The 14,003-nt window shown below is 54.8% G+C and overlaps 1 protein-coding gene across 2 annotated transcripts in view; it reads right to left on the reverse strand.

Annotated features, from left to right (window-relative positions):
* Positions 1–14,003, reverse strand: part of VAC14 (VAC14 component of PIKFYVE complex) — a 209,289-nt gene that overhangs the window by 166,731 nt on the left and 28,555 nt on the right. For both annotated transcript variants that reach the window (XM_068260029.1, XM_068260028.1), the window contains exon 6: positions 12,296–12,405. In XM_068260029.1, coding sequence (XP_068116130.1) covers positions 12,296–12,405 — 110 coding nt within the window. The remainder of the gene's footprint in view (positions 1–12,295; positions 12,406–14,003) is intronic.

The raw sequence follows: 14,003 nt of genomic DNA on the forward strand, positions 1-14,003 counted from the left end.
GCGATCTCGGGGATTTCCCCTGCCACAGTCACATCATGGCCTCAGTACCCAGCATGCCTAGCTACTAGCGATCTCAGGGATTTCCCCTGCCACAGTCACATCATGGCCTCAGTACCCAGCATGCCTAGCTACTAGCGATCTCAGGGATTTCCCCTGCCACAGTCACATCATGGCCTCAGTACCCAGCATGCCTAGCTACTAGCGATCTCAGGGATTTCCCCTGCCACAGTCACATCATGGCCTCAGTACCCAGCATGCCTAGCTACTAGCGATCTCGGGGATTTCCCCTGCCACAGTCACATCATGGCCTCAGTACCCAGCATACCTAGCTACTAGCAATCTCGGGGATTTCCCCTGCCAGAGTCACATCATGGCCTCAGTACCCAGCATGCCTAGCTACTAGCAATCTCAGGGATTTCCCCTGCCACAGTCACATCATGGCCTCAGTACCCGGCATGCCTAGCTACTAGCAATCTCGGGGATTTCCCCTGCCACAGTCACATCATGGCCTCAGTACCCAGCATGCCTAGCTACTAGCGATCTCAGGGATTTCCCCTGCCACAGTCACATCATGGCCTCAGTACCCAGCATGCCTAGCTACTAGCAATCTCGGGGATTTCCCCTGCCACAGTCACATCATGGCCTCAGTACCCAGCATGCCTAGCTACTAGCAATCTCGGGGATTTCCCCTGCCACAGTCACATCATGGCCTCAGTACCCGGCATGCCTAGCTACTAGCAATCTCGGGGATTTCCCCTGCCACAGTCACATCATGGCCTCAGTACCCAGCATGCCTAGCTACTAGCGATCTCGGGGATTTCCCCTGCCACAGTCACATCATGGCCTCAGTACCCGGCATGCCTAGCTACTAGCGATCTCAGGGATTTCCCCTGCCAGAGTCACATCATGGCCTCAGTACCCAGAATGCCTAGCTACTAGCAATCTCAGGGATTTCCCCTGCCACAGTCACATCATGGCCTCAGTACCCAGCATACCTAGCTACTAGCAATCTCAGGGATTTCCCCTGCCACAGTCACATCATGGCCTCCGTACCCAGCATGCCTAGCTACTAGCGATCTCGGGGATTTCCCCTGCCACAGTCACATCATGGCCTCAGTACCCAGCATGCCTAGCTACTAGCGATCTCAGGGATTTCCCCTGCCACAGTCACATCATGGCCTCAGTACCCGGCATGCCTAGCTACTAGCGATCTCAGGGATTTCCCCTGCCAGAGTCACATCATGGCCTCAGTACCCAGCATGCCTAGCTACTAGCGATCTCAGGGATTTCCCCTGCCACAGTCACATCATGGCCTCAGTACCCAGTATGCCTAGCTACTAGCAATCTCGGGGATTTCCCCTGCCACAGTCACATCATGGCCTCAGTACCCGGCATGCCTAGCTACTAGCGATCTCGGGGATTTCCCCTGCCACAGTCACATCATGGCCTCAGTACCCAGTATGCCTAGCTACTAGCAATCTCGGGGATTTCCCCTGCCACAGTCACATCATGGCCTCAGTACCCAGTATGCCTAGCTACTAGCGATCTCGGGGATTTCCCCTGCCACAGTCACATCATGGCCTCAGTACCCAGTATGCCTAGCTACTAGCAATCTCGGGGATTTCCCCTGCCACAGTCACATCATGGCCTCAGTACCCAGCATGCCTAGCTACTAGCGATCTCAGGGATTTCCCCTGCCAGAGTCACATCATGGCCTCAGTACCCAGCATGCCTAGCTACTAGCGATCTCGGGGATTTCCCCTGCCAGAGTCACATCATGGCCTCAGTACCCAGCATGCCTAGCTACTAGCGATCTCAGGGATTTCCCCTGCCACAGTCACATCATGGCCTCAGTACCCAGCATGCCTAGCTACTAGCGATCTCAGGGATTTCCCCTGCCACAGTCACATCATGGCCTCAGTACCCAGCATGCCTAGCTACTAGCGATCTCGGGGATTTCCCCTGCCACAGTCACATCATGGCCTCAGTACCCAGCATACCTAGCTACTAGCAATCTCAGGGATTTCCCCTGCCACAGTCACATCATGGCCTCAGTACCCAGCATGCCTAGCTACTAGCAATCTCAGGGATTTCCCCTGCCACAGTCACATCATGGCCTCAGTACCCAGCATGCCTAGCTACTAGCGATCTCAGGGATTTCCCCTGCCAGAGTCACATCATGGCCTCAGTACCCAGCATGCCTAGCTACTAGCGATCTCGGGGATTTCCCCTGCCAGAGTCACATCATGGCCTCAGTACCCAGCATGCCTAGCTACTAGCGATCTCAGGGATTTCCCCTGCCACAGTCACATCATGGCCTCAGTACCCAGCATGCCTAGCTACTAGCGATCTCAGGGATTTCCCCTGCCACAGTCACATCATGGCCTCAGTACCCAGCATACCTAGCTACTAGCAATCTCAGGGATTTCCCCTGCCAGAGTCACATCATGGCCTCAGTACCCAGCATGCCTAGCTACTAGCGATCTCAGGGATTTCCCTGCCAGAGTCACATCATGGCCTCAGTACCCAGCATGCCTAGCTACTAGCGATCTCGGGGATTTCCCCTGCCACAGTCACATCATGGCCTCAGTACCCAGCATGCCTAGCTACTAGCAATCTCGGGGATTTCCCCTGCCACAGTCACATCATGGCCTCAGTACCCAGCATGCCTAGCTACTAGCGATCTCGGGGATTTCCCCTGCCACAGTCACATCATGGCCTCAGTACCCAGCATGCCTAGCTACTAGCAATCTCGGGGATTTCCCCTGCCACAGTCACATCATGGCCTCAGTACCCAGCATGCCTAGCTACTAGCGATCTCGGGGATTTCCCCTGCCACAGTCACATCATGGCCTCAGTACCCAGCATACCTAGCTACTAGCAATCTCAGGGATTTCCCCTGCCACAGTCACATCATGGCCTCAGTACCCAGCATGCCTAGCTACTAGCGATCTCAGGGATTTCCCCTGCCACAGTCACATCATGGCCTCAGTACCCAGCATGCCTAGCTACTAGCGATCTCAGGGATTTCCCCTGCCACAGTCACATCATGGCCTCAGTACCCAGCATGCCTAGCTACTAGCAATCTCAGGGATTTCCCCTGCCACAGTCACATCATGGCCTCAGTACCCAGCATGCCTAGCTACTAGCGATCTCAGGGATTTCCCCTGCCACAGTCACATCATGGCCTCAGTACCCAGCATGCCTAGCTACTAGCGATCTCGGGGATTTCCCCTGCCACAGTCACATCATGGCCTCAGTACCCAGCATGCCTAGCTACTAGCGATCTCGGGGATTTCCCCTGCCACAGTCACATCATGGCCTCAGTACCCAGCATGCCTAGCTACTAGCGATCTCGGGGATTTCCCCTGCCACAGTCACATCATGGCCTCAGTACCCAGCATGCCTAGCTACTAGCAATCTCGGGGATTTCCCCTGCCACAGTCACATCATGGCCTCAGTACCCAGCATACCTAGCTACTAGCAATCTCGGGGATTTCCCCTGCCACAGTCACATCATGGCCTCAGTACCCAGCATGCCTAGCTACTAGCAATCTCAGGGATTTCCGGTGCCACAGTCACATCATGGCCTCAGTACCCAGCATGCCTAGCTACTAGCGATCTCGGGGATTTCCCCTGCCAGAGTCACATCATGGCCTCAGTACCCAGCATGCCTAGCTACTAGCAATCTCAGGGATTTCCCCTGCCACAGTCACATCATGGCCTCAGTACCCAGCATGCCTAGCTACTAGCGATCTCGGGGATTTCCCCTGCCACAGTCACATCATGGCCTCAGTACCCAGCATGCCTAGCTACTAGCGATCTCGGGGATTTCCCCTGCCAGAGTCACATCATGGCCTCAGTACCCAGCATGCCTAGCTACTAGCGATCTCAGGGATTTCCCCTGCCACAGTCACATCATGGCCTCAGTACCCAGCATGCCTAGCTACTAGCGATCTCAGGGATTTCCCCTGCCACAGTCACATCATGGCCTCAGTACCCAGCATGCCTAGCTACTAGCGATCTCGGGGATTTCCCCTGCCACAGTCACATCATGGCCTCAGTACCCAGCATACCTAGCTACTAGCAATCTCAGGGATTTCCCCTGCCACAGTCACATCATGGCCTCAGTACCCAGCATGCCTAGCTACTAGCGATCTCGGGGATTTCCCCTGCCAGAGTCACATCATGGCCTCAGTACCCAGCATGCCTAGCTACTAGCGATCTCGGGGATTTCCCCTGCCACAGTCACATCATGGCCTCAGTACCCAGCATGCCTAGCTACTAGCGATCTCGGGGATTTCCCCTGCCAGAGTCACATCATGGCCTCAGTACCCAGCATGCCTAGCTACTAGCGATCTCAGGGATTTCCCCTGCCACAGTCACATCATGGCCTCAGTACCCAGCATGCCTAGCTACTAGCGATCTCGGGGATTTCCCCTGCCACAGTCACATCATGGCCTCAGTACCCAGCATACCTAGCTACTAGCAATCTCAGGGATTTCCCCTGCCACAGTCACATCATGGCCTCAGTACCCAGCATGCCTAGCTACTAGCAATCTCAGGGATTTCCCCTGCCACAGTCACATCATGGCCTCAGTACCCAGCATGCCTAGCTACTAGCAATCTCAGGGATTTCCCCTGCCACAGTCACATCATGGCCTCAGTACCCAGCATGCCTAGCTACTAGCAATCTCAGGGATTTCCCCTGCCACAGTCACATCATGGCCTCAGTACCCAGCATGCCTAGCTACTAGCGATCTCAGGGATTTCCCCTGCCACAGTCACATCATGGCCTCAGTACCCAGCATGCCTAGCTACTAGCGATCTCGGGGATTTCCCCTGCCACAGTCACATCATGGCCTCAGTACCCAGCATGCCTAGCTACTAGCGATCTCGGGGATTTCCCCTGCCACAGTCACATCATGGCCTCAGTACCCAGCATGCCTAGCTACTAGCGATCTCGGGGATTTCCCCTGCCACAGTCACATCATGGCCTCAGTACCCAGCATACCTAGCTACTAGCAATCTCGGGGATTTCCCCTGCCACAGTCACATCATGGCCTCAGTACCCAGCATGCCTAGCTACTAGCAATCTCGGGGATTTCCCCTGCCACAGTCACATCATGGCCTCAGTACCCAGCATGCCTAGCTACTAGCGATCTCGGGGATTTCCCCTGCCACAGTCACATCATGGCCTCAGTACCCAGCATGCCTAGCTACTAGCGATCTCAGGGATTTCCCCTGCCACAGTCACATCATGGCCTCAGTACCCAGCTTGCCTAGCTACTAGCGATCTCGGGGATTTCCCCTGCCAGAGTCACATCATGGCCTCAGTACCCAGCATGCCTAGCTACTAGCGATCTCGGGGATTTCCCCTGCCACAGTCACATCATGGCCTCAGTACCCAGCATGCCTAGCTACTAGCAATCTCAGGGATTTCCCCTGCCACAGTCACATCATGGCCTCAGTACCCAGCATGCCTAGCTACTAGCAATCTCAGGGATTTCCCCTGCCACAGTCACATCATGGCCTCAGTACCCAGCATGCCTAGCTACTAGCGATCTCAGGGATTTCCCCTGCCACAGTCACATCATGGCCTCAGTACCCAGCATGCCTAGCTACTAGCGATCTCGGGGATTTCCCCTGCCACAGTCACATCATGGCCTCAGTACCCAGCATACCTAGCTACTAGCAATCTCAGGGATTTCCCCTGCCACAGTCACATCATGGCCTCAGTACCCAGCATGCCTAGCTACTAGCAATCTCAGGGATTTCCCCTGCCACAGTCACATCATGGCCTCAGTACCCAGCATGCCTAGCTACTAGCAATCTCAGGGATTTCCCCTGCCACAGTCACATCATGGCCTCAGTACCCAGCATGCCTAGCTACTAGCAATCTCAGGGATTTCCCCTGCCACAGTCACATCATGGCCTCAGTACCCAGCATGCCTAGCTACTAGCGATCTCAGGGATTTCCCCTGCCACAGTCACATCATGGCCTCAGTACCCAGCATGCCTAGCTACTAGCGATCTCGGGGATTTCCCCTGCCACAGTCACATCATGGCCTCAGTACCCAGCATGCCTAGCTACTAGCGATCTCGGGGATTTCCCCTGCCACAGTCACATCATGGCCTCAGTACCCAGCATACCTAGCTACTAGCAATCTCAGGGATTTCCCCTGCCACAGTCACATCATGGCCTCAGTACCCAGCATGCCTAGCTACTAGCAATCTCAGGGATTTCCCCTGCCACAGTCACATCATGGCCTCAGTACCCAGCATGCCTAGCTACTAGCGATCTCGGGGATTTCCCCTGCCACAGTCACATCATGGCCTCAGTACCCAGCATGCCTAGCTACTAGCGATCTCGGGGATTTCCCCTGCCACAGTCACATCATGGCCTCAGTACCCAGCATACCTAGCTACTAGCAATCTCAGGGATTTCCCCTGCCACAGTCACATCATGGCCTCAGTACCCAGCATGCCTAGCTACTAGCGATCTCGGGGATTTCCCCTGCCAGAGTCACATCATGGCCTCAGTACCCAGCATGCCTAGCTACTAGCGATCTCGGGGATTTCCCCTGCCACAGTCACATCATGGCCTCAGTACCCAGCATGCCTAGCTACTAGCGATCTCGGGGATTTCCCCTGCCACAGTCACATCATGGCCTCAGTACCCAGCATACCTAGCTACTAGCAATCTCAGGGATTTCCCCTGCCACAGTCACATCATGGCCTCAGTACCCAGCATGCCTAGCTACTAGCGATCTCGGGGATTTCCCCTGCCAGAGTCACATCATGGCCTCAGTACCCAGCATGCCTAGCTACTAGCGATCTCGGGGATTTCCCCTGCCACAGTCACATCATGGCCTCAGTACCCAGCATACCTAGCTACTAGCAATCTCAGGGATTTCCCCTGCCACAGTCACATCATGGCCTCAGTACCCAGCATGCCTAGCTACTAGCGATCTCGGGGATTTCCCCTGCCAGAGTCACATCATGGCCTCAGTACCCAGCATGCCTAGCTACTAGCGATCTCGGGGATTTCCCCTGCCACAGTCACATCATGGCCTCAGTACCCAGCATACCTAGCTACTAGCAATCTCAGGGATTTCCCCTGCCACAGTCACATCATGGCCTCAGTACCCAGCATGCCTAGCTACTAGCGATCTCGGGGATTTCCCCTGCCACAGTCACATCATGGCCTCAGTACCCAGCATGCCTAGCTACTAGCGATCTCGGGGATTTCCCCTGCCACAGTCACATCATGGCCTCAGTACCCAGCATGCCTAGCTACTAGCAATCTCGGGGATTTCCCCTGCCACAGTCACATCATGGCCTCAGTACCCAGCATGCCTAGCTACTAGCAATCTCGGGGATTTCCCCTGCCACAGTCACATCATGGCCTCAGTACCCAGCATGCCTAGCTACTAGCGATCTCGGGGATTTCCCCTGCCACAGTCACATCATGGCCTCAGTACCCAGCATGCCTAGCTACTAGCAATCTCGGGGATTTCCCCTGCCACAGTCACATCATGGCCTCAGTACCCAGCATACCTAGCTACTAGCAATCTCGGGGATTTCCCCTGCCACAGTCACATCATGGCCTCAGTACCCAGCATGCCTAGCTACTAGCAATCTCAGGGATTTCCCCTGCCACAGTCACATCATGGCCTCAGTACCCAGCATGCCTAGCTACTAGCGATCTCAGGGATTTCCCCTGCCACAGTCACATCATGGCCTCAGTACCCAGCATGCCTAGCTACTAGCGATCTCAGGGATTTCCCCTGCCACAGTCACATCATGGCCTCAGTACCCAGCATGCCTAGCTACTAGCGATCTCGGGGATTTCCCCTGCCAGAGTCACATCATGGCCTCAGTACCCAGCATGCCTAGCTACTAGCGATCTCGGGGATTTCCCCTGCCACAGTCACATCATGGCCTCAGTACCCAGCATGCCTAGCTACTAGCGATCTCGGGGATTTCCCCTGCCACAGTCACATCATGGCCTCAGTACCCAGCATGCCTAGCTACTAGCGATCTCGGGGATTTCCCCTGCCAGAGTCACATCATGGCCTCAGTACCCAGCATGCCTAGCTACTAGCGATCTCGGGGATTTCCCCTGCCAGAGTCACATCATGGCCTCAGTACCCAGCATGCCTAGCTACTAGCGATCTCGGGGATTTCCCCTGCCACAGTCACATCATGGCCTCAGTACCCAGCATGCCTAGCTACTAGCGATCTCGGGGATTTCCCCTGCCACAGTCACATCATGGCCTCAGTACCCAGCATGCCTAGCTACTAGCGATCTCGGGGATTTCCCCTGCCAGAGTCACATCATGGCCTCAGTACCCAGCATGCCTAGCTACTAGCAATCTCGGGGATTTCCCCTGCCACAGTCACATCATGGCCTCAGTACCCAGCATACCTAGCTACTAGCAATCTCGGGGATTTCCCCTGCCACAGTCACATCATGGCCTCAGTACCCAGCATGCCTAGCTACTAGCAATCTCAGGGATTTCCCCTGCCACAGTCACATCATGGCCTCAGTACCCAGCATGCCTAGCTACTAGCGATCTCAGGGATTTCCCCTGCCAGAGTCACATCATGGCCTCAGTACCCAGCATGCCTAGCTACTAGCGATCTCGGGGATTTCCCCTGCCACAGTCACATCATGGCCTCAGTACCCAGCATGCCTAGCTACTAGCAATCTCGGGGATTTCCCCTGCCACAGTCACATCATGGCCTCAGTACCCAGCATACCTAGCTACTAGCAATCTCGGGGATTTCCCCTGCCACAGTCACATCATGGCCTCAGTACCCAGCATGCCTAGCTACTAGCGATCTCAGGGATTTCCCCTGCCAGAGTCACATCATGGCCTCAGTACCCAGCATGCCTAGCTACTAGCGATCTCGGGGATTTCCCCTGCCACAGTCACATCATGGCCTCAGTACCCAGCATGCCTAGCTACTAGCAATCTCGGGGATTTCCCCTGCCACAGTCACATCATGGCCTCAGTACCCAGCATACCTAGCTACTAGCAATCTCGGGGATTTCCCCTGCCACAGTCACATCATGGCCTCAGTACCCAGCATGCCTAGCTACTAGCAATCTCAGGGATTTCCCCTGCCACAGTCACATCATGGCCTCAGTACCCAGCATGCCTAGCTACTAGCGATCTCAGGGATTTCCCCTGCCACAGTCACATCATGGCCTCAGTACCCAGCATGCCTAGCTACTAGCGATCTCGGGGATTTCCCCTGCCACAGTCACATCATGGCCTCAGTACCCAGCATACCTAGCTACTAGCGATCTCGGGGATTTCCCCTGCCACAGTCACATCATGGCCTCAGTACCCAGCATACCTAGCTACTAGCAATCTCGGGGATTTCCCCTGCCACAGTCACATCATGGCCTCAGTACCCAGCATACCTAGCTACTAGCGATCTCGGGGATTTCCCCTGCCAGAGTCACATCATGGCCTCAGTACCCAGCATGCCTAGCTACTAGCGATCTCAGGGATTTCCCCTGCCACAGTCACATCATGGTCTCAGTACCCAGCATGCCTAGCTACTAGCGATCTCAGGGATTTCCCCTGCCAGAGTCACATCATGGCCTCAGTACCCAGCATGCCTAGCTACTAGCGATCTCAGGGATTTCCCCTGCCACAGTCACATCATGGCCTCAGTACCCAGCATGCCTAGCTACTAGCGATCTCGGGGATTTCCCCTGCCAGAGTCACATCATGGCCTCAGTACCCAGCATGCCTAGCTACTAGCGATCTCGGGGATTTCCCCTGCCACAGTCACATCATGGCCTCAGTACCCAGCATACCTAGCTACTAGCGATCTCAGGGATTTCCCCTGCCACAGTCACATCATGGCCTCAGTACCCAGCATGCCTAGCTACTAGCGATCTCGGGGATTTCCCCTGCCACAGTCACATCATGGCCTCAGTACCCAGCTTGCCTAGCTACTAGCAATCTCAGGGATTTCCCCTGCCACAGTCACATCATGGCCTCAGTACCCAGCATGCCTAGCTACTAGCGATCTCGGGGATTTCCCCTGCCACAGTCACATCATGGCCTCAGTACCCAGCTTGCCTAGCTACTAGCAATCTCAGGGATTTCCCCTGCCACAGTCACATCATGGCCTCAGTACCCGGCATGCCTAGCTACTAGCGATCTCGGGGATTTCCCCTGCCACAGTCACATCATGGCCTCAGTACCCAGCATGCCTAGCTACTAGCGATCTCGGGGATTTCCCCTGCCACAGTCACATCATGGCCTCAGTACCCAGCATACCTAGCTACTAGCGATCTCGGGGATTTCCCCTGCCACAGTCACATCATGGCCTCAGTACCCAGCATGCCTAGCTACTAGCAATCTCGGGGATTTCCCCTGCCACAGTCACATCATGGCCTCAGTACCCAGCATGCCTAGCTACTAGCGATCTCGGGGATTTCCCCTGCCAGAGTCACATCATGGCCTCAGTACCCAGCATGCCTAGCTACTAGCGATCTCAGGGATTTCCCCTGCCACAGTCACATCATGGCCTCAGTACCCAGCATGCCTAGCTACTAGCAATCTCAGGGATTTCCCCTGCCACAGTCACATCATGGCCTCAGTACCCAGCATGCCTAGCTACTAGCGATCTCGGGGATTTCCCCTGCCACAGTCACATCATGGCCTCAGTACCCAGCTTGCCTAGCTACTAGCGATCTCAGGGATTTCCCCTGCCACAGTCACATCATGGCCTCAGTACCCAGCATGCCTAGCTACTAGCGATCTCGGGGATTTCCCCTGCCACAGTCACATCATGGCCTCAGTACCCAGCATGCCTAGCTACTAGCGATCTCAGGGATTTCCCCTGCCACAGTCACATCATGGCCTCAGTACCCAGCAAGCTCATGCTGAACCAGAACTCCTAGGCGTGCAATGCATTGTGGGAGGAGCCTCAGAGCTCAGCTCACGCCAATCTGAATTATCACAAATACTTTGTTTTAACCCTCCTGGCGGTCTATTAGAAACCGCAAGAGGGCAGCGCAACACTATTTTAAATTTTTTTTTTTTTTTTAAATCATGTAGCGAGCCTAGGGCTCGCTACATGATAACCACTGTGCAGCGGCATCCCCCCGCCCGCTTCAATCGCCTCTGGCGATCTTTGATCAGGAAATCCCGGTCAAAGAACGGGACTTCCTGAAGGGCTTCCCCATGGCCATGGCGGCGGGGTGGGATGACGTCACCGACGTCATAGATGTCGTGATGTCTAAGGGAGTCCCAATCCACCCCCCAGCGCTGCCTGGCGCTGATTGGCAAGGCAGCGCACGGGGTCTTGGGGGGGCGGCACGGCGATTAGCGACGATCTTGCGCGGAGCGGCGGCGATCGTAATGCACACGCAGCTAGCAAAGTGCTAGCTGCGAGTTGCAAAAAAAAAAAAAAAAAGATGCAAATCGGCCCAGTAGGGCATGAGAAATCCTTCTGCGCGGCATAGCCCGAAAATGGCCACTACCCCATAACAGCTTCCTGGCCAGCACACTGTTACACTGTAATATCGCCCACCTGAGCCATAGGGAAACATGGACATTACCTTGCACATTCAGTTGTAACTCACAGCGGCTGATATAAAACTGACAGCAACTGGTATATTTCAGTTGTGATAAAATATTGTCAGAACTGGAAGGCATCACTGTAAGAATAAAATGGTGAGCCTCTGAGAGGAACTGACGGTGAGGTTAGTATGTACTATTCATTTGCAGCAACGTCATGTGTTTATTTTAAATCATTTCGCTTCAGTTTCCTTTTCATAAAGAAAACTTTTTTTTCCATAGCATTTTAGTAAGAGGTCTTTTTGGACCATTGTAGCCCCCTTACACACTCCTGGGAGTTCTGGTTCACCAGAAGCTTGTTGGGCAATCTGTAACTCCGGGTGTTTCAAGTCCTACCCCATAGAGCCACATTAATCCATGCCATGCACTGATGAGGATTTAATAGTCCAAAACAGTCTGTATGCATGTTGGATTAGTGTGGCTCTGTAATATTAACAAGCTGACACATCATTGCATTCCAGCAGTTCTGGAGGTGTGGCTAGCTTTCAGGTTTAACAAAGGATGATTTGCATATTCAGCAGTGATGCATCATGGGAGATATAATATGCTCACTCCAACCTGAATAATCGCAAATACCTTCTGTTTTAAGAAAGCAAACTTCTGCTAAAAATATACACCTCTATTGCAGAAGGAATTCTCCAGAAAGATTAGTGACCATAGCAGAATAATCCACATCTACTCACATCTTCCGAATCTCTTTACTGTTATCTCCGAGAATCTGGAAAAGGCCATCCAGGATTTCTGGCAAATATTCCAGCAGATTAATGTCTGGAACCGACTCCAATACCAGAATCTGTGAGCAGAGCATGCAATGAGAAAGCACGATTATCACTGTTCTAGGACACCACATTGCAAAGACCACATAAGACCTCTTACAGCTCCCCACTGCCAGAAGCCCCCTAGACCTCACTACAGTTCCCCACTGCCAGAAGCCCCCCTAGACCTCACTACAGCTCCCCACTGCCAGAGGCCCCCCTAGACCTCACTACAGCTCCCCACTGCCGGAAGCCACCCTAGACCTCACTACAGCTCCCCACTGCCAGAAGCCCCCCTAGACCTCACTACAGTTCCCCACTGCCAGAAGCCACCCTATACCTCACTACATCTCCCCACTGCCAGATGCCCCCCTATACCTCACTACAGCTCCCCACTGCCAGATGCCACCCTAGACCTCACTACAGCTCCCCACTGCCAGAAGCCCCCCTAGACCTCACTACAGCTCCCCACTGCCAGAAGCCCCCCTAGACCTAACTACAGTTCCCCACTGCCAGAAGCCACCCTAAACCTCACTACAGCTCCCCACTGCCAGAGGCCCCCCTAGACCTCACTACAGTTCCCCACTGTCAGAAGTCACCCTAGACCTCACTACAGTTCCCCAATGCCAGAAGCCCCCCTAGACATCACTACAGCTCCCCACTGCCAGAAGCCCCCCTAGACCTCACTACAGCTCCCCACTGCCAGAGGCCCCCCTAGACCTCACTACAGTTACCCACTGTCAGAAGCCCCCCTAGACCTCACTACAGCTCCCCACTGCCAGAAGCCCCCTTAGACCACACTACAGCTCCCCACTGCCAGAAGCACCCCTAGACCTCACTACAGCTCCCCACTGCCAGAAGCCACCCTAGACCTCAATACAGTTCCCCACTGCCAGAAGCCACCTTAAACCTCACTACAGCTCCCCACTGCCAGAAGCCACCCTAGACCTCACTACAGCTCCCCACTGCCAGAAGCCACCCTAGACCTCACTACAGCTCCCCACTGCCAGAAGCCCCCCTAGACCTCACTACAGCTCCCCACTGCCAGAAGCCACCCTAGACCTCACTACAGCTCCCCACTGCCAGAAGCCCCCCTAGACCTGACTACAGCTCCCCACTGCCAGAAGCCACCCTAGACCTCACTACAGCTCCCCACTGCCAGAAGCCCCCCTAGACCTCACTACAGCTCCCCACTGCCAGAAGCCCCCCTAGACCTAACTACAGCTCCCCACTGCCAGAAGCCCCCCTAGACCTCACTACAGCTCCCCACTGCCAGAAGCACCCCTAGACCTCACTACAGTTCCCCACTGCCAGAAGCCCCCCTAGACCTCACTACAGTTCCCCACTGCCAGAAGCCCCCCTAGACCACACTACAGTTCCCCAATGCCAGAAGCCCCCCTAGACCTCACTACAGCTCCCCACTGCTAGAAGCCCCCCTAGACCTCACTACAGCTCCCCACTGCTAGAAGCCCCCCTAGACCACACTACAGCTCCCCACTGCTAGAAGCCCCCCTAGACCTCACTACAGCTCCCCACTGCCAGAAGCCACCCTAGACCACACTACAGCTCCCCACTGCTAGAAGCCCCCCTAGACCTCACTACAGCTTCCCACTGCCAGAAGCCACCCTAGACCACA

The sequence above is a fragment of the Hyperolius riggenbachi genome, chromosome 11, assembly GCF_040937935.1.
Source record: "Hyperolius riggenbachi isolate aHypRig1 chromosome 11, aHypRig1.pri, whole genome shotgun sequence".
NCBI lineage: Eukaryota > Metazoa > Chordata > Amphibia > Anura > Hyperoliidae > Hyperolius > Hyperolius riggenbachi.